The sequence below is a fragment of the Mus caroli genome, unplaced genomic scaffold (genome assembly GCF_978045245.1).
Source record: "Mus caroli unplaced genomic scaffold, Mus_caroli_1 scaffold_2, whole genome shotgun sequence".
Taxonomy (NCBI): domain Eukaryota; kingdom Metazoa; phylum Chordata; class Mammalia; order Rodentia; family Muridae; genus Mus; species Mus caroli.
In genome coordinates this window covers 176,200,841-176,228,808 of record NW_028227257.1, presented here as the reverse complement: position 1 = coordinate 176,228,808, position 27,968 = coordinate 176,200,841, and the positions used below count along the sequence as shown (strand labels likewise).

Sequence of the window (27,968 nt, the reverse complement as noted above, 5' to 3'; positions counted from 1 at the left end):
GTAGTGATTGACTAGACTCTCCTCCCACTGTCTCTGCAGTCTCTAAACTGTCACCTTTGCTTCTTTAGCTTTGGGAGCAGAACAACATCTTACAGTGGATGCCAAGGTCTACGCCTACGGCCTGGCACTGAAACACGCGAACTCGAAGCCATTCGAAGTGCCCTTCCTCAAATTTTAAGGCCAAGGAGGACACTGGCCATGATTTGTAAATGAAACCTTGAGGCCTTCACTATTCAGTGTATTCAATTAAGTTTATGTAGGTCATAAATTAGCTTTTTTTGTAAAAGCAGCACAGACTGCATGTGGTATGGAACTATAATTACAGAGACATTTAAATTTGTTAAATACTCATGGAAATGAGTGTATAGTTAGGGATGTTTAAATTTATTAAACCTCACCTAGTCTAGAAGGTGAGGGTACTTCTCAGGAATAGACTCAAGCTCCAAATTAGGTCAGCTATTTCTACCCAGAATTCCTAAAATTATGTACTGAAGTATGCAAATAGCTATTTATTAGGCTCACATTTAAAAATTAGGTTGGATTTTTGTTGTTTTGTTTTAAGACAGGGTATCACTGTGTAGCCCTTGGCTAGCCTGGAACTTGTTTTGCAGACCAGGCTGGCTCTGAACTCCGAGCAATTTATCTGTCTCTGTCTCTCCAAAGTTCTGGGAATAAAGACGTGTAGCACCACTCATGGCAAGCAAAATAAGACTTGGGTTTTTGTTGTTGTTGTTGTTTTTCAAAAAAGAGTTTCTCTGTGTAACAGCCCTGGGGCTGTCTTGGAACTTACTCTGTAGACCAGGCTCAGCTTGTACTCCAAGATCTGCCTGCTTCTGCCTCCTGAGTGTTGGGATTAAAGGGCATACACCACCACACCCAGCTAAAATAAGAGTTTTAAAAGAGAGACCCCAGTAGGGACTTACCAGTTTCTAATTCTAATTAATGTACTATATGGGATTCATTTGGGTAGTAGATATAAAATCAATACTGCATAACATTTGTGGTCAAAGTGTAGCTACTTGTGGTACATGCTTTGGAGGCTGAGGCAGGAGGATCATAAATGTGTAGCCAGTTTGGGTTACATTATGACACTCTATGTCTCAGAAATAATTTTTTAAAAAGATTTATTTATTATTATAGCTAAGTACACTGTACCAGAAGAGGGCATCAGATCTCATTACAGGTAGTTGTGAGCCACCATGTAGTTTCTGGGATTTGAACTCCGGACCTTCGGAAGAACAGTCGTTACTCTTACCTGCTGAGCCATCTTTTCAGCCCTCAGAAATAATTTTTAAACTGTATTTAATATTCTCATAAGGCCACTTCATTCTTAAAAGTGTACCAAGAGATAATGCTTCAGTAGTGAACATAGTTAATTCTTAAAAAAATTTTTTTTTTTTTTTTTTTGGTTTTTCGAGACCGGGTTTCTCTGAATAGACCTGGCTGTCCTGGAACTCACTTTGTAGACCAGGCTGGCCTCAAACTCAGAAATCCACCTGCCTCTGCCTCCCGAGTGCTGGGATTAAAGGCGTGCGTCACCATGCCCGGCTAATTCTTAATATATTAAGGCTAAGAGACTGAAAACTTGCGATCCTTCCTTCAAGTGTGCACACACTTCAGTTTCCTAACCTTACCTCCGAAAATATTGTTTTCCAAAACTAAACCCATAGGAAACTAAGATTAACGTGGATTCTACATATATATGGACGTCTGTGGCCATGAGTATAGGCAGGTATATTAGCCAATTATCTGAAACAATCAGACTACACAAGAAATGCAGAAATGGTTTCTAGTATATGCTAGGCCTAAAGTTCACCCAGGAGTTGTTCTAGTGTTCTGGCTCTGCTCTGATGAGCTCTGCTACTGTGATTACCTTTCTTTCATCAGCTCAAGGAAGGTCAGTTCAGCCACCAGCAGCAGCCGGCATGATGCTTGTTGGCCAGCTCAACACGTTTGCAACCCAGGTCCAGGGTAGACCCTGGGAACCTCCTTATAAAAGCGCTTTCCCCGGTACAGTAGGTATAGACGGTAAGTGTTATTGCCGACACACATTTTTATGCACAAAAATGTAAGGTCTTTATACAGATCTTTATACTGGACTTCTTAAGGATGGAAAGAATTCTGGAACTTTGTAGACCAAGTCTGCATTCCTAATGAGTGTGAAAATTAACACCCAGTATAGCACAGTAGCCTTCCCTGTGACTCGGACCCTTCCAATTTTTTCTTTTGTGTTTATAATCATGGGCCTGTCTCCCCAGATATACCAACTTTTGCCTGTAAGTTCTCCAGGACATCTATTTCACCGTGTTGTTTCCTTCCCTGTTTTGAAATGAAGACACAGGCTCCACACATTCTTCCTTTCCATGGAGCAGGTATAGGACCAGGTGCAATAAAAACAAATGGCCTTGAGTATCGGCCGAGATACATCTCTCCTCTGCGAGTGCAACTGAGAAGTGACAGCTATATTTCATTACCAGCGTCTGCACCTCAGAGGCAGACCATGCCAGATCTGGAGCTGGCCATCTGCTGTCTTCACTCCTCACAACTTTTTTCCGTTCGTTTGGAAATCTCAGAAAGTGGGTTCTATCATACAGGGCGTTCTCCAGTGTCTGACCTTAGTTCAAGCTAAGTCAGTCCTACCTCCTGTTCCTACTGAAAACTGGACTTTTGAAAACAAAATAAAGTATGTACAAAGAATACAAAGAAATGAATGGGTGGTGTCAAATGAAGAGTAAAATGTTTCGAGACACTTTCCATGTCCCAAGGACCCTAGCTCCTGCCATTATGTCCACACTTGACCCTCCCACGCACATCCAGATGTGCTCTGTAGAAATGCAGTGAACCTACAGAAATACTCTTGGAGAGCACTTAATAGGAATCGCTTTATTGTTCATCACAACTGCAACAGTTTTCTTAAATAAAGTTTATTGTCTACTGTTTACACTTGGGTCCTGCTATGCATATCACAGACATGAAGTCCTAGTATGAATACTCATTGCTCACTTCCACTCAACTACAGACACTGCTTGAGAACTGGATCTTGCTTGGGGGACGAGGGGAGGGAGAAAAATACTTGGGGGCATTGGAGTAGAAGGCATGGCCAATACAGCTGGACAGCACTCGTAGCTGTCACCAGGAAAAGAGGACAAATGAAAAGCAGAAAAGGGAATTAGAAGCAATTGTGTCCAGTGACAGAAATAACTTCAATGCTTGATTTTTGCCCATCCAGGCTGAGTGGCAGTTTGGGGATAGGATGAATCAAGTAGGGGTGAGGCAGGTGAGGGCGGGAAGGTGGATCTGATGAGTTAAAAAAGTATAAAAATTATCTAAAATATACATTAGATATAAATGCTCCATAACTCATTAGGGAAGCTCAAAATACTGGAAAGTGGCAATCTGCACTGCACTTATTTTTAAACAAGGGAATATTCAGTGTTCTGAATGTTGTGTGCAAAGCTAATCCACATCACTGTCTTGCTGTCTGAGCAACAGCGAGGCAGATACACTGCTTCCCAGCGTGTGTCATGGCTAACACTAGATGGACAGTGTCAACAGATAATGTAAACTTCAGTTTAAGGCAGCTGGCACTAGTGCTGCACACAGGCTTAGCTCTGTCCCATTTCAGAAACGGGACACTTAGCACTGAAAACAACAAACAGGGAAGAAAGGGGAACCAGCATGATTTGACAGAAACAGTATGTCAAAATATTTTCCCTTTCATACACACAAAGAAATAGATGAACATTTAGAAAAACAAAGCACCCATTCCACCAACTTCAGCCTGTTCCTTAACAAATATTTCAAAATACTGATAAATAATAGTGACTGCAAGCAGAATTCCAGTACCAGAGCCAATGGCCCCAAGGAAGTCTGCTAGTACTGACAGGGCACCGATGCACAGACCCCCAAAGGCAGCTGCTGTGGGGATGTACCTAAAAGACAAAAGACCTTTGTCAGGCAGTGGGAAACAAGGAAAGAACACAATAGCTAGAAGCAGCACAGTTTTGCAAGAAATGATTCCCTCAATATAAACTTGTCGGAGCAGTCCTCACTACTGAGAGAGGAGACTGATTAAAGCAACGATTTCAAACCACCAAATTTAAAAACTTGTAATACCCACAGGCAGTGCAATTTTTAGGACATGATTAGAATTTGTATGTATATACACAAAAATATATACTCTATATATACATATTGTATGTTTCAGCATATATATAGTATATATTTTTTCAGAAATGTCTCTGTAGCCTCTGGTTGGCCTAGAACTCATAGCAACTCACCTGCTTCAGCTTCCAAATACTGAGATTACATTAATAAACCACCATGCCTAACTATAATTTGGGGGTGGGGGAACTGGTTTGTGTCTGGATCCCATATAGCATCCTCCCTCCACTTCCAGAGTTTCAAGATCAAAGAGACATGTGGCATCATATCTGACTAAATATTTCATGTTCTTAAACAGGTAGCCCTAAATTCCCTTTTGTGGGGTGAAAAGTAAATTTCAAACCAGACACAAACGTATACGTTGGCAAGCCACTCATATACATAAGATAAAACAAGAAATAGCAATCCACATACAACTAGGTCTCTTTGTACTGGCCTGGTACTCAATGGATAGCCCAGGCTGGCCTTTAGCTTGCAGCAATCCTGCATTAGCCTCTCAAGTGCTCGAGTTACAGGTGTACACTATGCATTTCAACTGAATGCATTAAGTAGTATATGAATTTTATCTAAATAAAATCACAGAAACCAAATACCTGATGCCTGGGAACAAATCCTATTTCCTGGAGCTGGGGGTATCAGTGTTTTAGAAGCTCCCTGGCAGTTACATATGCAGCCAGTCAACACTGAGAACTACTAATATGTATCATTTTAACACTGGAGTGACCATGAAAGCACAGTCTCAATTTAAAATTATATAGGCTGATGAGGTGGTTTGAATGTCCCCCATAGACTTGTGTGTTTGACCAAACCTCTGAAACTGTAAGTCATCCCCAATTAAATGTTTTCCTTTCAAGAGTTGCTGTGGTCTTGGTGTCTCTTCACAACAATGAAACCCTAAGACACATGCCTAAACAAGATGTGAATAAGGACAACAGCAACACACAAGCTAACATGGAGAGGGTCCCAACCCAAAGAACTAGGAATCCTGAGAGCAGGAGAAATAGTCTTCCCCAGGGAAGAAGCCCCAACTAGCTATCCACTACCAAATGGGCAGCTCTAAAATCATGTCTGTGTCATTGTACAGACTGAGAAGATTGTGTTTATACACACATACACTTAGCAAAGTGTATGTGTGAGAGAAAGACAAAAAGAAGATGTTGTAAATTTGAAAGACGGAAGGAGGAGGTGACAGGAATGATGTTCTCAAAAACTAAGTTTAAAGGATTATAAAAGGGCCAACATTTTGTGGAAGACAAGTTTTAGTTAAATTTCAGTTCTCTTGTGAAGAACAGAAAACAATAAATATGAACAAAGCAATGACCTTTGGAGATGACAAGACTAAACATCATCTGAGGAAGAAATGATCTTGTGACCTCACCTGTTCAGCTCATGGACCATGGAGGTATCTCTGTGACCCCTCATCACCATCTGCTGTTCTTTAAGTTGCTTGGCCACCTGGCCCCCCCCCCAAAAAAAAAAAAAAAAGGAAAAGAAAAAAACTTTTGAAATTAAACTATTCTCATTTTGTTGCTTTCTACACAGAAAATCTAAGACCTACAACCCTGGCACAGTATCACTCCCCCTGAACATAAGGAAATGGAGGTCTGCATGCTGCCAGGCATGTTCTGACCATATGATTGTATCTATCTGTGCTCTCAGCATCTGAATTAACTCTGGAAAGAAGAACTAGATACTAAAGAGGTTTTTTTGAGTAGGACTGGGTTGTAGAGGATCACAAAAGTTCAGAAGAACCAACTTTTAGCCTGTTGGGGTCTCACTACCAAGAATGTGTGAACAAAGTTTAAAACTATAAAACACTTTTGATACCCAAATACTATGATTTTTACAAAACTATTTTTCACTCGCCACATACTTACATCTTTGGCTGAAGAACCAGAAACTTCTATCCACGTCTTAGAAAAGAATGCACATGACCCCAACATGAAGATAATATATACAACTACATGAACAGGATCCTCAAATATGGCTCCCATAGACTCAGGAGGAGACAGATAGTAACAAAGGCCACCAACAGGGTAGGAGCGAGCAGGCCCTCCCCCACTGACATCCTACGAAAGAAGAGTGGAAGAAACAGAGTCAAGCTGACCGGCTGAGATGAGATGAGGGCTTTGTTTGTTACTGAGGATCCATCACACCCAGGGCCTTCGAGTATCAAGCTTAGGCCTTACAATGAATTGCACCTTAGACCTTGAGATTTGTTTTCGTTTTGACATGAGGTCTCATCATGTTGCCCAAGATGACCCAAAAATCATGAAATAATCTCTTACTTTAGCCTCTTGAGTATTTGAGACTACAGTTGTCATGACCAGAATTTATGTTTGAATTTTTCAAAATTTATGACAATGTTTTAACTTAAGCTTTATTACTATGTCGAGTGAATGATGTCTGTGGGTTGGTAAGTCTTTGGCACAGTGCATCTGGGGTGGTCAAGGGACAACTTTGTGGAATTGTTTCTCTCCTACCACCCTTTCTCTCCTACCACCCTTTTCACAGAGGATCAAACTCAAGAGTCTTAGACTTGCACAGAAAACACCGTTACCTGCTGAGCCGTTTCACCAGCCCTATAGCCAATGAACCTACACAATTTTTGGATTTAAGTTTACATCCTTCATTCCTTCAGAATTATGTACTTCACTTTGTGTAAGACACTCAGTGTCATTAACAGAAGAACGAGTTTTAAAAACATACATCTACAAAATCTTGAGGCTAGAAATAGAACAAATTATAATGAATCTCTGGTTATACTTAGAATCTGAATGTCTCTCCACTCTGTTCCATTTTGCAGTATTAAGAATGCAAGTACGCCAGGCGGTGGTGGTACAAGCCTTTATAGCCAGCACTAGGGAAGCAGAGGCAGGCAGATCTCTTTGAGTTCAAGGCCTGCTTGGTCTACAGAGTGAGTTCCAGGTCACTGGAAAAACCTTTTCTTGAAAAACTTTAAAAAAATAAATAAATAAAGCAAGCCAAGCAGGCAGGCAGGCAGGCAGGCAGGCAGGCAGGCAGGCAGAGAAGAACTCACTTATAATCCCAGAACTCAGAAAGCTTTTGCTGAGTCAAGAGGATCAAGTGGCTAGGGCCAGCCTGAGCCTCAAACAAAACAAAACAAAACCACTAACAAAAAGTTCACTGGCCCAGTTATACACTTTAGCGTACTTATCTAGAATAAGCACTATATTTCAAGAAGGACTAAATACTAATATGTTTTGGCATAAGGCAAATTATAGAGTTTCTATAAATGAATAAAGAAAAATTGGGAGATTGCCCTTTTAATTCTGTAATTATAAGAGGGAAAATACTCCTTTTATATGATCAAATTTTGGCTGGATTGCTTTAAAAATAAAGCTGTGTAGATTCTTTTCCTGCTTTGGATTTAATGGATTCGGTTCCAGTTTCCAGTCTTGTTAATAACTCCATGCCCGTCTCCAGCACAGTCAAACGCAAGCTGCTTTATTGCCATTCAGGTCATGAAAAATGAGAGAAAGATAGAAAAAATGACTCTTTATCCCCATTTTTACAATTATCTGTAAATAGCTCTCCTTTCCCTATATTGGCAAATAGAAAATGGTATAACAGACATCAGAACAAGATGACAAGAGGCCAGATGTGGTGGCACAAGCCTGTGATTCCTACATACAGAGAAGGAGGCAGGAAGACTCCCTAGTCAGCCTGAGTTATAGCATAAGACCATGTCTCTAAACAACAAAGACTACAAAACAGAAAATCACTTAGGAAAGCACATTTATGATTTTTTTTTAGCTTAAAAAGCTATTCAAATGATACACATAAAAATGCTTCCTATATAGGAAAATATTAATCTTAGAACATTTACCAAATTTTCAAAATAAAACGGTACAGGTAAATAAATTTCAAATTATTTCAATATCTATCTTAATCAGCTAAAAATACAACTATAAAATACAAATTTTAAATACTTAATAAAAATAAACATACTCACGGCCCACTGTCCTAGCAAGTTTACTAAGAAGTTGCCACTAAATCGAACAGACAGCATCTGGGAAATGACGTACAAGTTTGAAACTAGGGCAGACTGGAGGATTATGGGAATATTCGACGTGTAGAAGAGCTTGATAGGATAGCTACTGTACTGTCCACGATACCGTGCCGACTTAATGGGCAAGTCAACACGAAAGCCCTGAAATTGAAATTAAGAATAAGAGAAGGTCCATGTCAAAGAGTGCACAGAGGGAAGGGAGGCTGCGGGTGGGGTGGGGTAGGGGAGCCAGTGACAGGACCTGTCTCAAACAGTCCTCCCCCAACAGCCTGCCTTCTGTTCCTCTTTTATGGCAATATTTCCCACCTTCAAACTAGAGTTTAAAGAATGGTTCTTGAAACATCACTTGTTAGACACCATCCTTTTGAAGCGCGTTCTCCTTGTTACATGAAGGTGAATGTTCCACCCGTGAGAACATCACACTTACCTGGAAATAGATGACGACAGCAAACACGAAAACTGTGGCGATGAGGTTCATGAGGTTGGGGAGGTTCTGCCTATAGAAAGCCTCCCTCAAGGCTCGGACCTTGTCTGTCCTGGTAGCCAGCAAATGAAACAGAGCTATGACTGCTCCTTCAAACTCCGTACCTGAGAAAGCAAAACAGGAATTAACTGTGGACGCCTCTTCCAAAGTTCTAAACAAATAACTTCAACCTCGCGTCAATTTACCAGTTTATGATTCTATGTTGTATGGATTTATGGCATAACCATGTGTATGGATTCTAAACATACTTCTATTATGGAGGCAAATTTCAACATAAATCTGCAATTTTAATTCATAAAGGTTTGCCTCTCCTTTACTCTAGGGGACAGAGGAAGTCCTTTCAGGGCTGATAAGCAGCAGTGGCAAAGCAGACTACAGATGTCAGATTCAGAGCAGGTATGCCATCTACCACGCTGCGGTTAGCTCACCGCACCCAGAATGTTAATATAACTATCAGTGCTAGTCTCTTAAGGATCCAAGTTAGACAATGACTAGTTAGGACAAGAAGACAACTGAGAAGTTGGAAGGGATATGGGGAAAGACTGAAATCTTGCAAAATGTAGATGCTATTACAAAGCCAGTTAGAGGCAAGGGTGTGAGTGCTCCCCGAGGACGGCTAAATCATAATCCAGTACCTTGCTGTCCCCCCCTCCGCTGCATTCAGGGAGGTAAATGGCTCTCGCAGCAATGGCTTAAGCAAGGTCAAAGGTCAAAATTGCAATAGTGTTTGCAACCACTGGAACTTTAAACAAGCAGAGGTTAGAATGCACTCTTTTGGACTTACTACTACATACTTCACACATCTCTGCTCAGTAAGTTTAAACCTTTAGCATCCATGGTCCCCTGGGGTAGCAGACTGGAGTGGCTACAGGCATGTGCTGCTGCATTCTGAACTCATTTTCAGCATACATCCAGCAAAACTCGTGCAGTTGCAGTCACTGTGCGATGTACCTCTGCCAGTGTTAATGGTAGTGGGACTAAAGGCCTTCCAGACAATGGTTTCACAGATGTTGGTGGCAATAAAGAGGGAAATCCCAGACCCCAAGCCGTAACCCTTCTGTAGCAGCTCATCTAACAGCAGCACAATCAAACCAGCAACAAACAACTGTGGGGAAAGAAACGCACGTGAGCAGAAGCAAGAGACACGCAGGAGGGCGGGCGCAGGGCTGTGCACAGTGTGCGCATTCCCACTATCAGACCTGAGCGATGCTCGTCATGGCTGTGGCGTGTGCAGCTTCTGACCTGCTCTACTAGGCAGAGGCCAGTTCTGAGAGTCAGAGTACTCGGACTACTGCCTCATTACCCAGCAACCATTTCACCTAAGGCACACCAACTGAATAGTTTCTCTTACAAGGTTTAAATTGGGCCCATGGGGTCGGGGGAGCACATTACATTAAATAATAATCTTAGATTGGGTATGAAGAAACAAAATATCCCAAATACTTCCATGTAAGTAAAAAGCCAAATAAATTACAGAAAGCTTAAAAGAAACCCTCTACTCCTAGGGAATGAGTCTGACACTTTTTAAAAAGTACTGTATATATTTTCTATATAACATAGTATGTATAGAATAAGCCAAAAAAGTACAGCACAACAACATAAAAAAATTATTTTATACTTATAACAAAGAGTGAATATAAATTTGAAAAGTTAAGATTTTACTGTGTTTTCAAGCTCATTTTTTTATGAAAACATACTAAATTTAACTTATGGCTATTCTTGGAGAAGACATGCCTATAAAAACATGTATCAATAAAACCAAGTTTCAGTCATGTGGCTCCTTCTCAACTGACATAACGTCGTCTAGAGGGAAGTGAGGCATGCTGTGAGCCCTACTACCTTCCTGCTGCCACAGGGCCCTACTTTACACTCTCCCTACTGAAGAGGAAGCAGCTCAAGCAGCCCACCTTCACTTTTGTGCAAGCTTACCTTGCACACCCTAGGTGCCATTTCAGTGCTTGTACAAAGCCTAACGTACTGTATTTATGACTAGGAAGACTCAATGATCATTACTTAACTAACTTTTAGTTTAACTTTCAATCAACTGGAAAAGGGCCTAGTTCTCAAACTAAGGGAGATAGATCATGGTAGCCTTTTACTGTTTGAGGGCTAGATTTTATCTTGGCCACAGTTAAGTAATGATCATTGAGTCTTCCCAGTCATAAATACAGCAGCTGTCCCCACTTCAGGGGACAGACAGTGCCTACTCACAGTCCAAAGACACACAACGTTTACCTGAGCCCTCCATGCAGAATAATGTTGGCCTACAGAGTCACCCTTTGGAAATGACATTCATCTTTTCCAGGAGGAGTAATGAATAAATAAATTTAAATGAGAAATGGCTTATGCAATTTGAGAAATAGGAAAAAAGATAGTGATGAATAGTAAGTAAGTAAGTGTGCCTGAGGGAGAGGAAGCAGAAGAGGATGGCAGCCTCTCCATGGAGCCCACTGAGAACACAACAGTGGCAAGTGTGCTGTGGAATGCTCCCATGAACCTCTGTGTGGACGTAAAATCACACTGGTGTCAACCTGGTGTGGCCATACCCATGCCACTAAGCTTGACAAAAACATACTCACCTTTATTATGTGCCATGGACAATGCCACTTTGTATTTTGTTTTTAATTTCAATCAAGACCCAATTTAGATTTCAAACCCAATTAGTGGACAGAGCACTATGTGAGTGAAACAAAAACAAAGTGAGAAATACCTTCCGTAACAGCATGCAAACAGTTCTCAAAACCCTACGTTTCTAGGTGAGCACACACTGATCCAATAGCTCTTCAGTGTAGCCACATAGTGTCAATGTAAGCAATCCCTTGAAAAGACACAAATGGGTCACTGCCCACCAACAATCAAACATGGCATTTTTCTTTATACATTAACACTACAAGAATTTATTACATTATATACCAGTTATATCAACAAGTTAATATATATTTTTTCTCATTCCTTCTTAGAAATAATGAGATTTCTGAGTGTTTAAAAGGAACACCAAAATATCCTGAACTCCATTTGTCAGTTTAAATGTACAAGCTGTGCTGTAAAGGCCACCTCACCTAAGTAAACAGCTACCCAGCTACATTCCATGACTCTAAGTCTAGTTTAAGGAAAGCACCAGAGAAATTACACTGATACAAAATGTTCCGAGGGTTTAATACTAGCTCTGAATGTCTTTTTTTTGTTGCTTTGGTTTGTTTTTGTTTTTGTATTTTTTGAGACAGGGTTTCTCTGTATAGCCCTGGCTGTCCTGGAACTCACTCTGTAGACCAGGCTGGCCTCGAACTCAGAAATCCGAGTGCTGGGATTAAAGGTGTGTGCCACCACTGCCTGGCCTGAATGTCTTTTAAAGTCAAGATGACTTTAGACTAAGGGAGTACCACAGCAGTAGTATGTACTTGGTGTTCTCAAGGCCCTGGATCCGACCCTTATCTTTAAAAGTGTAAAACTTCGTTGACTACAAAAAGCAAATGTTTGAAACCAGTGGTCCTCAGCCTTCCTAGTGCTATGACCCTCAATACTGTTCCTCATGTTATGCTGACCTCCAACAATAAAATGGCTTCCATTGCTATTCATAACTGTAATTTTGATATTGTTTTGAGTTGTAATGTAAGTATCTGATATACAACCCCCAAGAAAGGGTCCTTCATCCCCAAAGGGTTTGACACACATTGCTTTAAAGAAACAAAACCAAGCATGATGTCCTATCAGTAGTCTCTTCAGCATGGCACCAGCAATATATAGAACCCTAAGCACTGAAGGACACTAAAGTCCATGTCCAGAGGATCTTCTCTCCCCATCCTCTGCAGCTCTTCCGTCTCCAAGTCCCAACAGCTATAATGTGTCAAACAAGTGATTTGTAAATGGAGAAATAAAGGAACTATTATTTTCTCGGGAAACACATCTTACACTGGAAGAGAACTCACTAGGCCTTACCAAGTTACCAAAGACTCAATAATCCATTACAAATCTGGTCCTAGTCACAGACAAAGCAGTTATAGCCTAATAGAGGCCATCCTTTATTAACCATGCAAGCAGATACTTGACAGTCTAACCGTGTCCTGAGTCAGGCTCACTGACTTGCTTATTAAAAAAGAAGAAGAAAGAAAAGAAAAAAAAAGGTAAATTATGCCCATCTGAGACAGCCATTTATTTCCCAAATATTGGCATTTGAGACGATTTCAAAAATCAGAACTTCATCTTTTGAACTATTAGGAAAAGAATCCTAAATTAATTCTAATTTCAACGGTAGATAAAGTAAGTCTCCACAGTAGCCGGGACTCTAGTAAAAAATCCTCTGAACATTATATATAGTCAAAATTATATTGGTCTTTAAAAATTCAATCCTGAAATACTCATTTCGGAAGCCCATAGAGGGCTGGGCCTGTAGCTAAGTTGGCAGCGTGACTACCATGCACAAAGTTTTAGGTTCAGTCCCCAGTCCTGCAGAAAACAGGTATGGTATATAGCATATAAATAATGCTAGCGAATTCCTAGTGGACATAGGGTTGGGAGGAGCAGAGCTCAAGGTTATCCTCAGCTGTACTGTGAGTCTGAGACAGTCCAGCTCTAGGACATTGCCATAAGTCAATAAATCAATCAATAAATATATAAATCCATCCATCCTCCATGGAACACATGTATGTGAGGGTATATAGTATTTTGCTGGCACTATAATTATTTAGAATATCATAGTTTTGTATTCCACCAAGAAAGAAAAGAGTTAGATACCTTGGTAAATCCCTAAAATTTAAGCACTCATGCAGAGGCAAAAAGCTTCAAAGTTTGAGGCTTGTCAGCTAAACTACAACAAAATGTCTTATTACAGCCAATTTATTTCAGATGGTGACAGCTGTCTTCTTTTTTTTTTTTTTTTTCCGAGACAGGGTTTCTCTGTGTAGCCCTGGCTGTCCTGGAACTCATGCTGTAGACCAGGCTGGCTTAGAACTCAGGAATCCACCTGCCTCTGCCTCCCAAGTGCTAGGATTAAAGGCATGCGCCACCACTGCCTGCACAGCTATTTTTCATCTAGTTTATTGTTAATGTACTTTCTGAGATTAGCAAGTTTCATTTCCATGATAACAGTTTAATTTTGCACATACTTGTCTCTAATTGGTGGTTCAAGAAATCCTCTCCTGCAACCTCCCAAACAACTGGGACCCAGGTGTCTGCCACAATACTGGGCTTCATTCACAATGGGTTTTCTCAAGTGATTTCAGCCAACAAGTAAACTCAAACATCTTTTGTACCAACAGGGCATAAAGTAACAGCTAGGATGCTAACCTCAGCCACTATGGCCAAGCTGACAGCCACCCAAAGGCAACAAATGCCCAGTCACTGCCACCTGGCTGGCAACATCAGGAATGTTCTGTTAACTGAGGGAGTACAGTTGATTTCAGAGACATCAGAATGTGGAAAATGAACATCATAGAGCAATGATAGAGCAGCATCTGTTACAGTGACAGACTATGAAGCTATTAGAATTAGAATAACCTTGTTTACATCAATATATTATGTCATTTCAGTAATAATACTATAATTAAATAATTCTGTAGGAAATGATTTATATTATTCACCAAAAAAAAACTGAGAGAGAAAGGTGCCAAACTGTTTCAATTAGTGTATGAAAACACAGGATTTCTTACCTGTATAATGATAAGGAGACAGATCCCAGCACCCATTTCCGCAGGGTCCCCGTACATCCCAGTCATGACATACACAATGGCTTGCCCAATGGTAATGATCATACCAAATACTGACAAAAAAGGAGTATATGCTTACAACCAAAGACAAAAAACAATAAAACCAAAAAACTAGGAAACATCTTTACCACAAACATACTCAAACTTGGAAAAAGCTCTTTAATTTTATGATTGCTCACGTTTCTGGGCTCCATTGAACAGAGCTCTATCTTTGGGTGTATCTCCAACTTCAATGATTTTGGCTCCAGCTAACAACTGCATAATCAAACCAGACGTTACAATTGGGGAAATACCCAATTCCATCAATGTTCCTATAAAGGAAGGGACAAAGAGTAAACAACTTTATACATACTACAGTTCAGTTCAGAGCATCCTAGCCCTCAACATTTAATAAATGTGTTTAAATATTACCAAACTTCCATTGATTCCTTCATTAATAAAAGACCATTTAAAGACCAGCAACAATGCAATAGGTAAAAAGTGTTACGCTATACAAGTTTTCATTTCTATAAATTCTAAACTTAAAATATGAAGTCCTTTTTAAAAGAAACCTTTTGAGTCTGGCAGGTACAGCTAAGTTGTAGAGAACATGAGACCCCAGGTTCAATGTCCTGCTTCAAAGCAGAAAAAGAAGATGTAAAAATCAATAGGCTAGGGGCCAGCAAGATGACTAAGTCAGTAAAGGCACATGCCAGCACGCTCAACAAGCTGAGTACAGTTCCCATGGCCTGCATGGTATAAGAAGAAAACGGATTCCTGAGAGTTGGCCTCTGACTTCTAAATACAGACCGACATGCATGTGCGCTTATTCACAAATACATTTATATTTGTAATCTATAGCACGATATAATATAGCTTTGTGGTAGACTACAGTCTAACATGTAAGCAACTGCCAGCAACACAAAATTAAAAAGAATAAATAAACAGAGGTGGGGCGTAGCTAGCACACCTGCCTAGCACATGCAATATTTACTCTCCAACACAAAGAGGGAGAGGAAAAAGGAATCATTGCTTTTAAAACTTACACTAAAATTGTGGGTTATTTAGACTTTAATCATATTTAGTTACTTATTATAATCTTGTTTCTCTTCAGATCATATAAACCTTTTACTCTGTTACTTATTTACATTATTTGTCTGGTGTGTGCGAGTGTATGTGTCCAGGCACACATTTGATACAGTGCAGTTCTGCACTGTGTTAGTTCTCTCCTTCCATCATGAGGGTATCAAGCATGGTAGCAAGTGCTTCATCTTTGCTGCACCATCTCATCAAACCCTATTTGTTTCTATGACAGAGGCATGGTATTTAGCCTAGGCTATCCTAAAACTATCTATGTAGCCAGGGAAGACCTTGAAGTCCTAATTCTCCTGCCTCTACTTCCTAAGTGCTAGGATCACAGGTGGGTGAATCCTTGGGAGGCTCAGGATATTGTCCTAGGTGCTACACTCAGCAAGTGGTACACAGATCAAGAAATGCTTGTTGGGGGCTGGAGAGATGGCTCAGTGGTTAAGAGCACTGATTGCTCTTCCAGAGGTCCTGAGTTCAATTCCCAGCAACCACATGGTGGCTCACAACTATCTATAATGGGATCTGATGTCCTTTTCTGGTGCTAATAATATACTCACATAAAATAAATAAATAAATCTTTAAAAAATGTTTGTAGAATCAATGATTAAATAAGTTAATCATATTCTCATACTGTAATATGCCCATTAAGTGAAGTAACTCACTAAAAACATTTGAAAAAAAAAAAAAGAACAGTACATATGTATGTATGTGTGAATATATGGATTTGGGTATGTAAATCCTATTTTTAAACACATAAATATAAATGAATAGGCAAAGGAAAGGTCTGGATGAATATCTGAAATGTACCCACATCCCAGAAATGTCTACCATATATATGTTGATACATTTTATAAATGCTGATGCATAGAAGACATTATAAAACTTCCAAGCATCAGTGACTGCACAGATCAGTGAGTGTTGTGTCAGTGTGAATAAAGCAGCTGCTCTCTACAGTGACACTTGTGCCTGGCCAATATCCTGAGCTACTCTGCTCAGCCTTCAAGAGGAAGGACCTTGTCACCACCACCATCCACATCTCAGAAAAGGGGTGGGAAGAACTAAGAGTTGGCTAATGGGGAGAAAGGCTACAAAACGCTGTCGTATGTGTGCCTTACGGCCGTGGCACTCATGAATCCACAGGAGACACTGATGGTGTAAAAAGGCTGCACAAGACTGAGCCACTGCCCACTTGTCTTCAGTGGCCCCAGTAACTTGCTGGTGACTGACTCACGTCCCAGTGGACCACTACACACCAAACCCACTAGAACACAAAGCATAAACAAAACAGGAGGGCTGGAGAGAAGGCTCAGCAGGTCTAGAGGACCCAAGTTTGATTCCCAGAACCCACAAAGTAGTTCACAGCTATCTGCAACTCCACTTGGTGAGGATTTTTATCCTAGTCTCCATGGGCGTGCATGTGGTACAGAGTTATTCATGCAGGCAAACACCCATTAAAAATAAACTAAGAAAGGAAAAAGAAGACATGAAAATGGGAACTGGACTCAACAGGAGGATGAGGCTGGTGGGGGGTTAGGGGGGAGGAGTGCAGCAAGAATATTCCAAACTGTTAATAAATTTGGCAGAAAATAAGAAGGGGTGGAGCTAGTAAGCTGGCTCAGTGAGGAAACACACTTTTGTGACAGCCTGGCAACCTGAGTTCAATCCCTGTGACCCATGTGAAGGTGGAAAGGAGCAAAGAGCAGCTCCACAGCTGTCCTCTGGCTCCCACATGCTCACTGTGACTCGTGTGAGCACACAAACACACGCACACACAATTTTAATTAAGTAAATGAACCAATATTACTCTTATATCCTAAAAACAACTACCAAAAACTGCCATCCATGTATTTCCCCCAACCATGCAACCATGCAACCACTATTTGTGAAACGCAAGCAGCCTCATGATGCAGCCCCAACTCCTGGTGAGCCTCATTGCTAGCACCCCTCATTCACCATCTCCCAGTCTGTGTGTTCGTGCTGTTGTAGACTTGAGGGCTTTGGCTCAAGCTTTCCTCTCCCACTGGTCCAAGAATTAAACTCCAACTCCATTACATCACCTCCCTGCCACTGTAAACCATGGGATTTTATATGGAAAAACCCTAGGCTGGGGCTGAGGAGATGGCTCAGTGGGTAAACGGCTTGTTGCACAAATGAGGTACAGAGTTCAGATCTCCAGCACCCATGTACACATAAGCTGGTGTGGTGTCCCTCCTGTAACCTAAGCTCTCAGGACACAATATGGGTTGTCTAGAGTAAGCTAGCTAGACCATCAGAACTAGCAAGCCCTAAGTTCAAATGAGAGACCCAGTCTCCATACAAGAGGAAACTGGTCCATGATGGCACACACCTTTAATCACAGCATTTAGGAGGCAGGGACAGGAGGATATATCAGAGGTAGAGGCCAGCATTATCTACATAAAGAGTTCCAGGCCAGCAAGGATTACATAGTGAAACATCTCAAAAAATATATATGGTAGAGAGTGACTGAGATAAACACTAGTCAACCTGTGACCTTCACTATGTGCACGCACACACACACACACACACACACACACACACACACACACACCAGTGTTGTCATTATTACAAGCTGGATTCTCCTCCTAAGCAATGGGTTTGTTTTGTCTCTCCTCTATGAAACCACAAAGCAGCTGTTGTTTGGTGGCAGGATGGAGGTCAGAAGTGCATACCTCTGTTGGATGCAAGAATAACTCTCATCCAGTAGAAGGGATCTGCAGAGTCCGATGACATGATCCCAAACAGCGGAATCTGAAACATCACACAAAACACTTAATGGAACACAAGGGCGCTCTGCATGCAGACTCCCTCTTAAATAAAATGCACTTGCTTGGCCTACAATGCCTGTTGGAGACTGACTGCTTATGATTCTAAGAAAGCAAGGATACTTTAATATTCCTGCCAGCATGGTGGTGCCACCTTTAATCCCAGTACCTGGGAGGCAGAGTCAGGTGGATCTCTGTGAGTTCAAGGCCCGCTTGGCCTACCAAGCAAGTTCTAGGACAGCCAGGGCTGTTATACAGAGAAACCCTGTTGCAAACAAACAAACAAAACCCTGGAATAAAAACTAAAATTCAAAATTCTATACACTATAAGTTCAAAACTCTAAGAATACATATAGAAAACAATATTGGAAAGGTCTTTTTTTAAGGGTCAAATACTGATCATATCTAAGAGACGAGAGCATGATTGACTTTTCTTCCTTATTCTTTTTAGGAATTATCAATTCTCTATCATAAGATATCATCTCCCACCCAATTTCTTTCTTTTTCCTTTCTTTCTTTTTTTTAAACAATTTTCTCACTTCATAATGCAGCAGGCTGGTCTACAACTTGCTATGTAGCCCAGAAGAGCCCTGAATTTTGAGCAATCTAATACACCCTGATACGTGCTAACTTTTTTTTTTTTCTTTTTGGTTTTTTGAGACAGGGTTTCTCTGTGTAGCCCTGGCTGTCCTGGAACTCACTCTGTAGACCAGGCTGGCCTCGAACTCAGAAATCTGCCTGCCTCTGCCTCCTGAGTGCTGGGATTAAAGGCGTGCACCACCACCGCCTGGCACATGCTAATTTTTAATCCAGAAATAAACAAACAAAAACATTTGGGTACACCTGATGGGTTACACCTATAATCCCAGCACTCAGAAGACTGAAGCAGCAACAACAAACAAGAAAAGAAAGGAAGGAAGGAAAGGAAAGGAAGACAATCAGAAAGAAAAAAAGGAAGGAAGGAGGGATGAAGGAAGGGAGAGAGGAGGGAAGGGAGGGTGGGAGAAAACAAAGAAAGAAAAAACACTTCAAATTACTGCCTATTACAGGATCCATGTTTGGTTTCCTTACCATACTGGGGAGGAATCCAGAGCCCGGCACATACTAGGTAAGCCCTTTACCAATGGGCCTCTATGCCAACCCAGGTCTGACAAGCAGCATTTGCTGAAAACCCCTTCTCAAACATGATACATTCCTTTCTTTAAACTGCAGGTTCAGGTACAAAGAAACTCATATTGCTAATTAATCTGTGGGCCTGAGGAGGCTAGCTCAGGTGGTGACGTGTTTCCATGAGAGCATGACAACCACATGGAAAGAACAGCTTGACACTACGTGTCTGTAACCACAAGGCAGGAAAGGGCCCAGACAGGAGGACCCCTGTGGCTTGTTGACCACAGAGTCTAGATAATCAGGAAGCTACACACCTCCATACCTGAGCACACACATACACATAAATGCAAAAAAGAAAAACTATAAAACAATTTTAAATGCTTTTTTTTAATTCTAAAATATGCTGCCAGAATTTTAAATAGCTAAATCTCTGGGATATTTGAACTCTTATTAAGCTAGGTAATGAACCTCGTAAAGTAGAAGGAAAAGCTAGTTTGTGTATACTCTGTTATTTGTGGACAGTCATCACCTGAGAGAAGTGAGGACTAAGAGAGCCACTGGGTAGGAACCTAGCAGCACTACAGGACAGTCCTTATCTAAGGCCCTGGAACACAACACTTTAGCCTTCCTCTGGAGCCGGCAGATTCACAAGTCTTTAAATGTTCAAAGAAACTGCTAAGTCTATTTTCTGTAAAGTCTTTCTTCTAATATTAATACAATACTACTGACTACTGTATTGTATGCTCTGAAAACCCCAAATATTCCATGTTTTAGTGGAAATCTGAACTGACTATATGGAGATGTAGAAAATGAGCAATAGCAATTTCAAAAGCAGTAGAAAGCCAAAGCTAATTAAGGCACATCTGACATGAGACTTCAAGTCACAGATCAAATCTGGCTCAGCATTTGCAGAGCAAGCTCAAGGGCCATGGTTCACCCTCGCTGCTGAAAGTGAACAAGACGGCAAGTTTCAGTTACATTACAGGATTTCCCCACTCTGGCACATAACAATACAAACATGAAAAAACCAAAGCTAATCAGAACTTTACAAAGCTACAGGAAAATGCAGACACATACAACGCCGCAGCTGCGATAGGTAACTCTGAGTGTTAACTCGACAGGATTTTGAATCACCCAAGAAGCAAGCTCAAACCTATCTAAAGTATTTTCAGATAGGTTTGAAGGATGAGGAGCCATCCTGAGAATGGGAGACATCACCCCATGGGTTGGATCAAGCGCTAAAGCAGGTCAAACGGTCAAGCAGGCTGAGTATCAGCACTCAGCAGTCATCTCTCTGTGTTTCCTGACAGTAGACAGTGTGACAGGCACCCTGTGCTCCTGTCACCACACCCTTAAGCTGTGAGCCACAGTGCACCATCCCATCCCTTCCTGATGCTGCTTCTGTCTGGTGTTTGGTGGCAGGACAAGGAAAGTGATTCATACAGCTGCTAAGTAAGAAAAAGATGACAGATGTGACGCACCAAGAGCCACGGTGCAGCGCACTGAAGATCAGGAAGCTGCTGGGACCTTCATTCTCCCTGCTTTTGTTAAAAGGAATCAGAAACAGCAGCTGAGAAGGAAAGGAAGTTGAGCCATGGGGTGAGTCTCTAGAATAAAACTCAACATGATGGAGCCATGCTACGTTTGAAAACTGAGGAATAACCTGGAACCTAGAACAGAATACAGACCTCCATAGTTAGGTGGTGAGAAACTCTCAAGACAGCCAACACAACAATAACAACAACAACAAAAAAAGAAGAAAAAGAAAAAAGATAAATAGAAGGAAGGAAGGAAGGAAGGAAGGAAGGAAGGAAGGAAGGAAGGAAGGAAGAAAAAAAAAACTCAAAGCAGAGCCCTGGAAGCATTTAATGTAATGATCTCAGCTTATCTCACCTCCCACCATTCCCTGAAGCTAGAGAAAACTGGCTAGAACTTGTTTTATATTCAGCTGAAATCACCCACAATGGGCAGATCTGCCCAAACGTGAGAAAGACAAAAAGCAGCAGCTTAGCAACTATATAAACACAGGGAAAGTAGGTAACGCAAAGGCCTAAATGGGCCATGGCATGAGACATTCCTGAGAAACAGCATTGGTTTCTAGTATAAAATGTCAGGGAAGTGGGTACTTTTATTAGGGGACACTGAATGTAAGGCTTATATACAAGCTAGACAAACCTCCTTCAGGGTCAGGGAGGGAGGGAGGGAAGGACAGAGACAGAGACAAACAGAGAGAGAGGGCATATGAGCCAAATGTCCAACCCCTAAGTGAATGCACTATGATATATTCACGACAGAAATAAAACTACTGGCATGCTGACAACATGAATAAATTTCAAAAATGTTATAAAGTCAGATGCTAGACACCACAACAACATATATGCAGAATTCTAAGAAAGACAAATTATAGTGACAAAGGGGAGATCAGAGCTTGCCTAGGACTGAAGGCTAGCTGAATAGTGGAGTTATAAGGGCAACAAAAATATTCTGTACCAGCCTAAATAGATTCTTGGGTGCACACATCTGTCAAAATTCTTCAAAATGTACAATTAGAAATGTTATTTTGTACATATAACTCCCTAAAGTTGATTTTTTTTAATGAGGGGACAACTTCAGAGATGTTAAAAGCATATGGTATAAATACATGCTTTTTTTCTTTGCACTTTCTGAATTTAAAAACAAAAACAAACAACAGCAACAACAAAACTACTCTCTTCCTGACCATACAAAACAAAATTAAATCAAGTACAGAAATAAAAGTATTTTAATGACCTGATAATTTCATTCTCCAGCACATGGACCAGCAAAATAGCTCAGCAGGTTAAGGTAGCTGCCACCAACCCTGTCAACCTAAGTTCAATTCCTGGAAAGCACAGGGTGAAAGGAGAGAACCAACTCCTACAAGTTGTCCTCTGGTGGCCACACTCAGTCCAAGATGTGAGGTGTGTGGGCACATGCTGGAGCACGCACATCCACACCCAAAAACACCAACAATAATGAAGTGGACAGTGCTGTAATACCCATGTCTTTAATACCAGCACTAGATGCCTGCTTCATCTACAAAGCAAGTGGCAGGAAAGCTTTGAAATCCTGCACACAGAGACACCCTATCTGGAAACAAAACCAAATGTGGTAATAATAGTAACAATGATGATGATGATCATGATGATGACAATGACGACAATGATGATAGTCAGCTTTAATGCAACTCAGTCACACAGCACCTGCCTAGCATGCACAAAATCCTGAGTTTTATCACCAGACTACAAAAGAAATAAAAACAGCAGAACTCAGAGTTGAAAAGATGACTTAAAAACTACGTGTCCTGGCTGTTCTTCCATAGGACACAAGTTCAACTCTTAGAACCCACAATGGGCAGCTAACAACTACCTGTAACTCCAATTCCAGGGAATCTGACGCCCAATGCCGGCCTCCATTGGCAACCACACATATTCATTCTCTGTCTCTCTCTCTCTCTCTGTCTCTCTCTCACACACACACACACACACACACAAAATAAAAATCTTACAAATAAAGCAACACTCAATATATTTTAGTCTATTGTTTTATCAGTTTTCTAATTCTTACTAATCAAAACCTTAAAATAACACAGACACGCACTCGGCAGTTTGTTACATACCTGACAGCATACTAAGAAAATGAAGAGTGTTATAGCAGTCCACAGTACCTTCTCTCTAAACTGAATCTGTACAACAGAAGTATAAAGAATCATCAATGCAAACCAAGAAAGAACAATTTCAAAGCTAAGTTCCACATTATGAGACCATAACCGCGCCCCACTGGGGCACACACCTAATAACCTAGCTTGTTGCAGTTAAAATAAACAGCCAAGCATCTCCAACATAAGTCTTTCCTTTTCAAAACAAAAGGTATTATTTTTAAGATTTCTGAGTTCTTAGTATATTCTAGATATGAATCCTCATGTCAGATGTACAGCTAGTGAAGATTTCCTTTCGCCTTTTCCTTTGCTGTGCAGAAACTTTTAATTTCATGAAATTCTGTTTGTCAACTGTTGGCAGTATCTTCTGAGTGACTGCAGTCCCCTCCAGAAAGTCTCTACATACACCTGTATCTAAAGGTGCTTTCCTTCCTCTCTCTTTCTCATAGTTCAGGATTCCCCTGTTACACTGAGGTTTTTGGTCTATTTGGTGCTGATTAAGTTTGAAAGATTTAAGTACAGCTTTAATAGTTAAATCTGTATCTCCAACTAGCTCCTATGTGCTGCCACAAGAAAGATAATTTAAATATAGACATGTTTCATGTACACTGTAGAAGGGTAGAGGAAACTGAAAAGGAGGTAAAATAAAGTAGGATCCAATGATCCAGGAGTTTCAGGCAGAAAGGGGACTTCGTGAAATACTGAATAACTTTACACAGGAATCCTGGGACATTTCATAAACTATGAAAAGTTATACTTTAGGATGTCTAAAGTATAACTGAGTAGCCATCTCTACCATCTCAAGTCATTAAAAATTAAAAGTACTTCTAAATAAAACAGTAAGTCTGACAAAAGTCTTATCAATCTCTATGTCTCAATTTGTTATTAATTCCCCAAGAACTAAAAGTACAGAAGAGGATAGTCTGATAACTGGAAAAATTAATATTATTTCTGAAATTTTAAATATCTTACTTCCAGATATGCTCAGTGACTGAAGAACAATGTGATTTAGTTATTCTACCTTCAAAACACATTCCTTCTATTTCTTTCCAAACAAGAAATCAAAATAAGGGAGGTATATACTTACACAATTGCAAAATTTATTATGTAGAACAGTTGGTACTAATTAGAACTTATACGTCCGACCATCCCACTAGCTAGCCATATACACAATCCTACCCTGAAGCCTATAAAGCATCAATATGGCCAGGAGTATACTCTATCGTAACAAACACAAAGGCCAAGAAGCACTTGGGCGGGAACTTAGAGCAATATTTTTGACAGAATGAGAATCATGCCTAGTCTTTATCTCCCTCCCACCGTCCCTCTGTCTTTGTCTCCTCCTCTCCCTCCTTCCTCCTCTCCCTCCTCCCCTCTCCAGACCCACAGAAAAAGAGAAAAGAATCAATTCCCCAAAGTTGCCTTCTGACCGTCACATGTGCACCATAGAACAGTGGTGCACAGGCACAAACACAGATATATTAGAAAAATACATGTAATTTAAAAATTAAAAACAGGTCAGGCAACAGTGATATATCCCTTTCATCCCAGCACTGGGGAGGCAGAGGCAGGTGGATCTCTGTGAGTTCAAGGCCAGAGAGATCTCCAGAACAGCCACGGCTGTTACACAGAGAAACCCTGTCTCGAAGACAACAAAACAAAACATAAAGCAGATTTATACTTGTCTGCAAAATAAGGAGGTAGTGGTTTTTCCACTTACAGCCAGAAATTGTTGGGGTAAGTAGGTCAACCTTGGTGGTTTGGCAAAGTCAGTCACTGTTACCTGCTAGATTACTAAAACAGTATACTTACTTTCCTTTCAGGCTTCTGAATTTCTGGTAGAACTGCACAGAAAGGTTTAATAACTTCTAAAAACTTGACTGTAAAAAAAAATTTAGAGTTTAAAAATGTATCTCTGAATAATTCCAAAAACAATTTTTTTTAACAGCAGTTTATCACATCCACCCAAATTAAACAATCATGATGTTCTCAAGTTCAAGTGAGTAGGTCTACAGAAGATCAAAGCTCCCAGATAGCTGTGGAGTACAGGGAAACAGCCATGCACCGTGACTTCTTTGCTTCTTCAGGTTTAAACCCAACCCTTTTATATATGCACAACAGAAAATAATCAGATCATCACTGTATAAAATAAGCAGACACAGCTTATTACAGTACTTAGCTAATGTAGTAATTAACAGATGGTACAACAGCGGAGGGAACTTTCTGCAGGAATAGTATAGTAGGTTATGAGCTTAAACTGGAGTACTGACTCAAACAGCTTAAAGACTGCAACAAAAAAAGCCAAAAAACAAACAAGCTAGGTTCACCTCCTACAGACAACCTTTTAACCTCCACATTCGTGCTCCATTTCAGTTAGCTGCATTATTTCAAGGTTGTCATTCTCTAAGTAACCATATCAAGATACTTGCTTACACACAAGAATCGCTCAGAGAATGTCAACTACATTTCATTAGAAAGTACTCCTTTCCCAGGCTACTTCTGCAGTAAATGAAAGACAAACCAAGGTTTAGGGATAGGCACTGCCTCCTACTCCGGCAGGACTCCAAAAAGGTAGAAGTCACTGATTTTGGTGATAATTTATAATTGTCATGTTTGTTATCGAAGTACATTTGGACTATTTAGAAAGTAAATCTAAATTCTGAAAACATTTACCTGCAATTAAAAAACAACAACAACTATGGGTTACAACACTGGGAAACTGTCTAGAATCGCCTCATTCCCCTTCCCATCTCAGTCCAGAGTACTCTCCGAGACGTATTGGTGGTTTATGAATTACTGTACTGGCGTTCAGGTTCAAACAACGCTGTTGCGTGCCGCCATGTATTGCCTCTCCCCGTGTTGCAGAATTCCATTTTTATTCACAATTCAAGGCCAAGGGTTTCTTTTATTTCCTTTCCAATTTTCCCCAAATGTCTACCGTTAGCCAATGGGGTGCATCGCAACGTTATCCCTTTATACACAAACATGTGAACTGCTAGGTAAAGTATTTGTGTGAAATTACATGAGGGTGAGTGATTGGGCAGGGCCCTGGAAGGATCTTATAATGCGAGGCCTCGTCCATACCTTGCGCACCAACTTACAGTTTTCAATGAACACTACAGAATGACTGGGAAGAATTAATCTAGGAAAATGCTGAGCTACTGACCACACGCCTTTCCTCCCCTAAAACACATGCTACAAATCACATTTTTTAAAAAGGGAGACTTATTCATCGCAACACACCAAGGGAAGCGTGATTCAAGACTAATAATTTAAAAATTAATGAGTTTCCTGAGATTCAGAAAAAGCCCAAGTGGTCCAAGCCGTGGAGTGTGCTAACTACCCCCCCGCCCCCAGCCAATGGCCTCCCCGCGCCATCCTCGCTCCTCGCCTCCTAAGGGGAGAAAACAGGACTTCTGAGTTCCCGTGACCCGCCGGGCAAGGCCTCGCTGACCGGAGGCGCTTGGCGGGTCCCCAGCTCGCGCCGTCCGTGGCGACCCCAACGAGGCCTGCGCATCCCCCTCACCCAAGACCACCCCAAGGAGTAAGCGACTCCACTGCCCACAGCCCGAAAGGACCCGCGGCCTTCGAGGTTCGCGCTCCAGCCACCACACTCACTGCCCATGGCGGCGGCTCAGCACACCCGGCGGGCACCCGCGGCCTCGCAGCTGCCTCCGCTCCGTTCCTCACGACTCTGGCCTAGGCGGCGGAGGCTGGGGACACGCTCTGGCCGTCCCCGCACAAGCTCCGCCCACGGAGTCATGTGACATGCGCTCTCGGCTCCTCCCAGACCTGGCCTGGCGGTTGGCGGACGTCCACCGCGTTGCTATGGTCACCGTTGGCGCGGCGGCGGGGGCGGGACTGGATGGCGGGAGGCGGGGCGACCTGCAGTGGTGGGCGGGTCTTAGTTGCTCTACTCCAGGACAAGGGTTTTCCTTTTCAAAGCTGTTTCCTAGATAAGGTTTCTGGTCCAGGTACCCCGAGGCCTAGAGCTGAGCTGCCTGAACCAGACTTTTCTTTCCGCTCCATCTTAACTGTAACTTCTTAGACATTTGTGAAAACTGGTAATACACTGCAGACAATAGTACTTTCCAGTACTTCCCCATCTTCAAAACAGACATCAAGGCATCAAGAGGTATAAACTCTTTTTTTTTTTTTTTTTTTTTTTTTTTTTTTGGTTTTTCGAGACAGGGTTTCTCTGTATAGCCCTGGCTGTCCTGGAACTCACTTTGTAGACCAGGCTGGCCTCGAACTCAGAAATCCGCCTGCCTCTGCCTCCCCAGTGCTGGGATTAAAGGCGTGAGCCACCACGCCCGGCCGAGGTATAAACTCTTTTATCTGTCTCTCTCAGAAAGAAACCTTTTTAGGCCAGGTGGTGGTGGCGCACTCCTTTAATCCCAGCACTCAAGAGGCAGAGGCAGGCGGATTTCTGAGTTCGAGGCCAGGGCCAGCCTGCTCTACAGAGTGAGTTCCAGGGCAGCCAGGGCTACACAGAGAAACCCTGTCTCGAACCCCTCCCCCCCAAAAAACAGTAAAACTTCCAAGGTAATATAGGTAAATTAGAGAAATTAATTTCAGAATATTTTTCCCAAATAGGAAATATATGGAAAACATAAGAAATTTGAGTAAAATGGTTCTTACAGGGTGGAGATTTTTATTTTGCTAAGAATAATGTGTCATTTTAAGCAAAATTCATTATTTTTAATATTTCAACTTACTCGCTACATAATTGAAGCTCTAGTTCTCACTAAACATTAAACATGCATAATTATGGATAGCAGATTAAAAAACTAACATTTTTAAGAGGAAAGAAAATACAGTAGTGTTTCATATGAAATAATTCAAATGTCCCTTTCTGCAACACAATTCAGAATGTGGCTGAGATAAAGGTAGAAAGACAGAAGACATTTTCATAGCTCAGTCAGGGAAAACTGTAACAAGAAATAAT

At 41.3% G+C, this 27,968-nt stretch overlaps 2 protein-coding genes across 6 annotated transcripts in view; one reads left to right on the top strand and one right to left on the bottom strand.

Annotated features, from left to right (window-relative positions):
* Nudt5 (nudix hydrolase 5) overlaps positions 1-2,939 on the top strand; it is a 32,166-nt gene extending 29,227 nt beyond the window's left edge. For all 4 annotated transcript variants that reach the window (XM_085835216.1, XM_085835215.1, XM_029472078.2 and 1 more), the window contains one exon: positions 69-2,939. In XM_085835216.1, the coding sequence (XP_085691342.1) occupies positions 69-178 (110 nt within the window). In that variant the 3' untranslated portion in view covers positions 179-2,939. The remainder of the gene's footprint in view (positions 1-68) is intronic.
* On the bottom strand, positions 2,909-27,152 carry Sec61a2 (SEC61 translocon subunit alpha 2). Of its 2 annotated transcripts, XM_021185279.3 has the most exons (12): positions 26,639-27,150; positions 24,833-24,900; positions 22,982-23,047; positions 18,142-18,220; positions 14,563-14,694; positions 14,327-14,436; positions 9,633-9,786; positions 8,625-8,785; positions 8,141-8,338; positions 6,042-6,233; positions 5,543-5,619; positions 2,909-3,932 (listed from the first exon to the last, which is right to left on the bottom strand). In XM_021185279.3, the coding sequence occupies exons 1-12, from the start codon at positions 26,643-26,645 to the stop codon at positions 3,746-3,748; spliced, it is 1,431 nt and encodes a 476-aa protein (XP_021040938.1). In that variant the 5' UTR covers positions 26,646-27,150; the 3' UTR covers positions 2,909-3,745. The 2 variants fall into 2 exon arrangements, with proteins under 2 accessions (XP_021040938.1, XP_021040954.1); XM_021185295.3 differs by lacking the exons at positions 9,633-9,786; positions 14,327-14,436 and having other exon boundaries at positions 26,639-27,152.
* Between the last annotated feature and the right edge of the window lie 816 nt (positions 27,153-27,968).

Excerpts from the sequence above, each read along its gene's own strand:
- Sec61a2 (XM_021185279.3), bottom strand. Across the intron at positions 18,221-22,981 it reads TTTTCTTAGTATGCTGTCAG|ATTCCGCTGTTTGGGATCAT; the intron begins GTATGTAACAAA and ends GTGATGTTTCAG. Across the intron at positions 14,437-14,562 it reads GTTCAATGGAGCCCAGAAAC|TATTTGGTATGATCATTACC; the intron begins GTGAGCAATCAT and ends CTTTTTTGTCAG.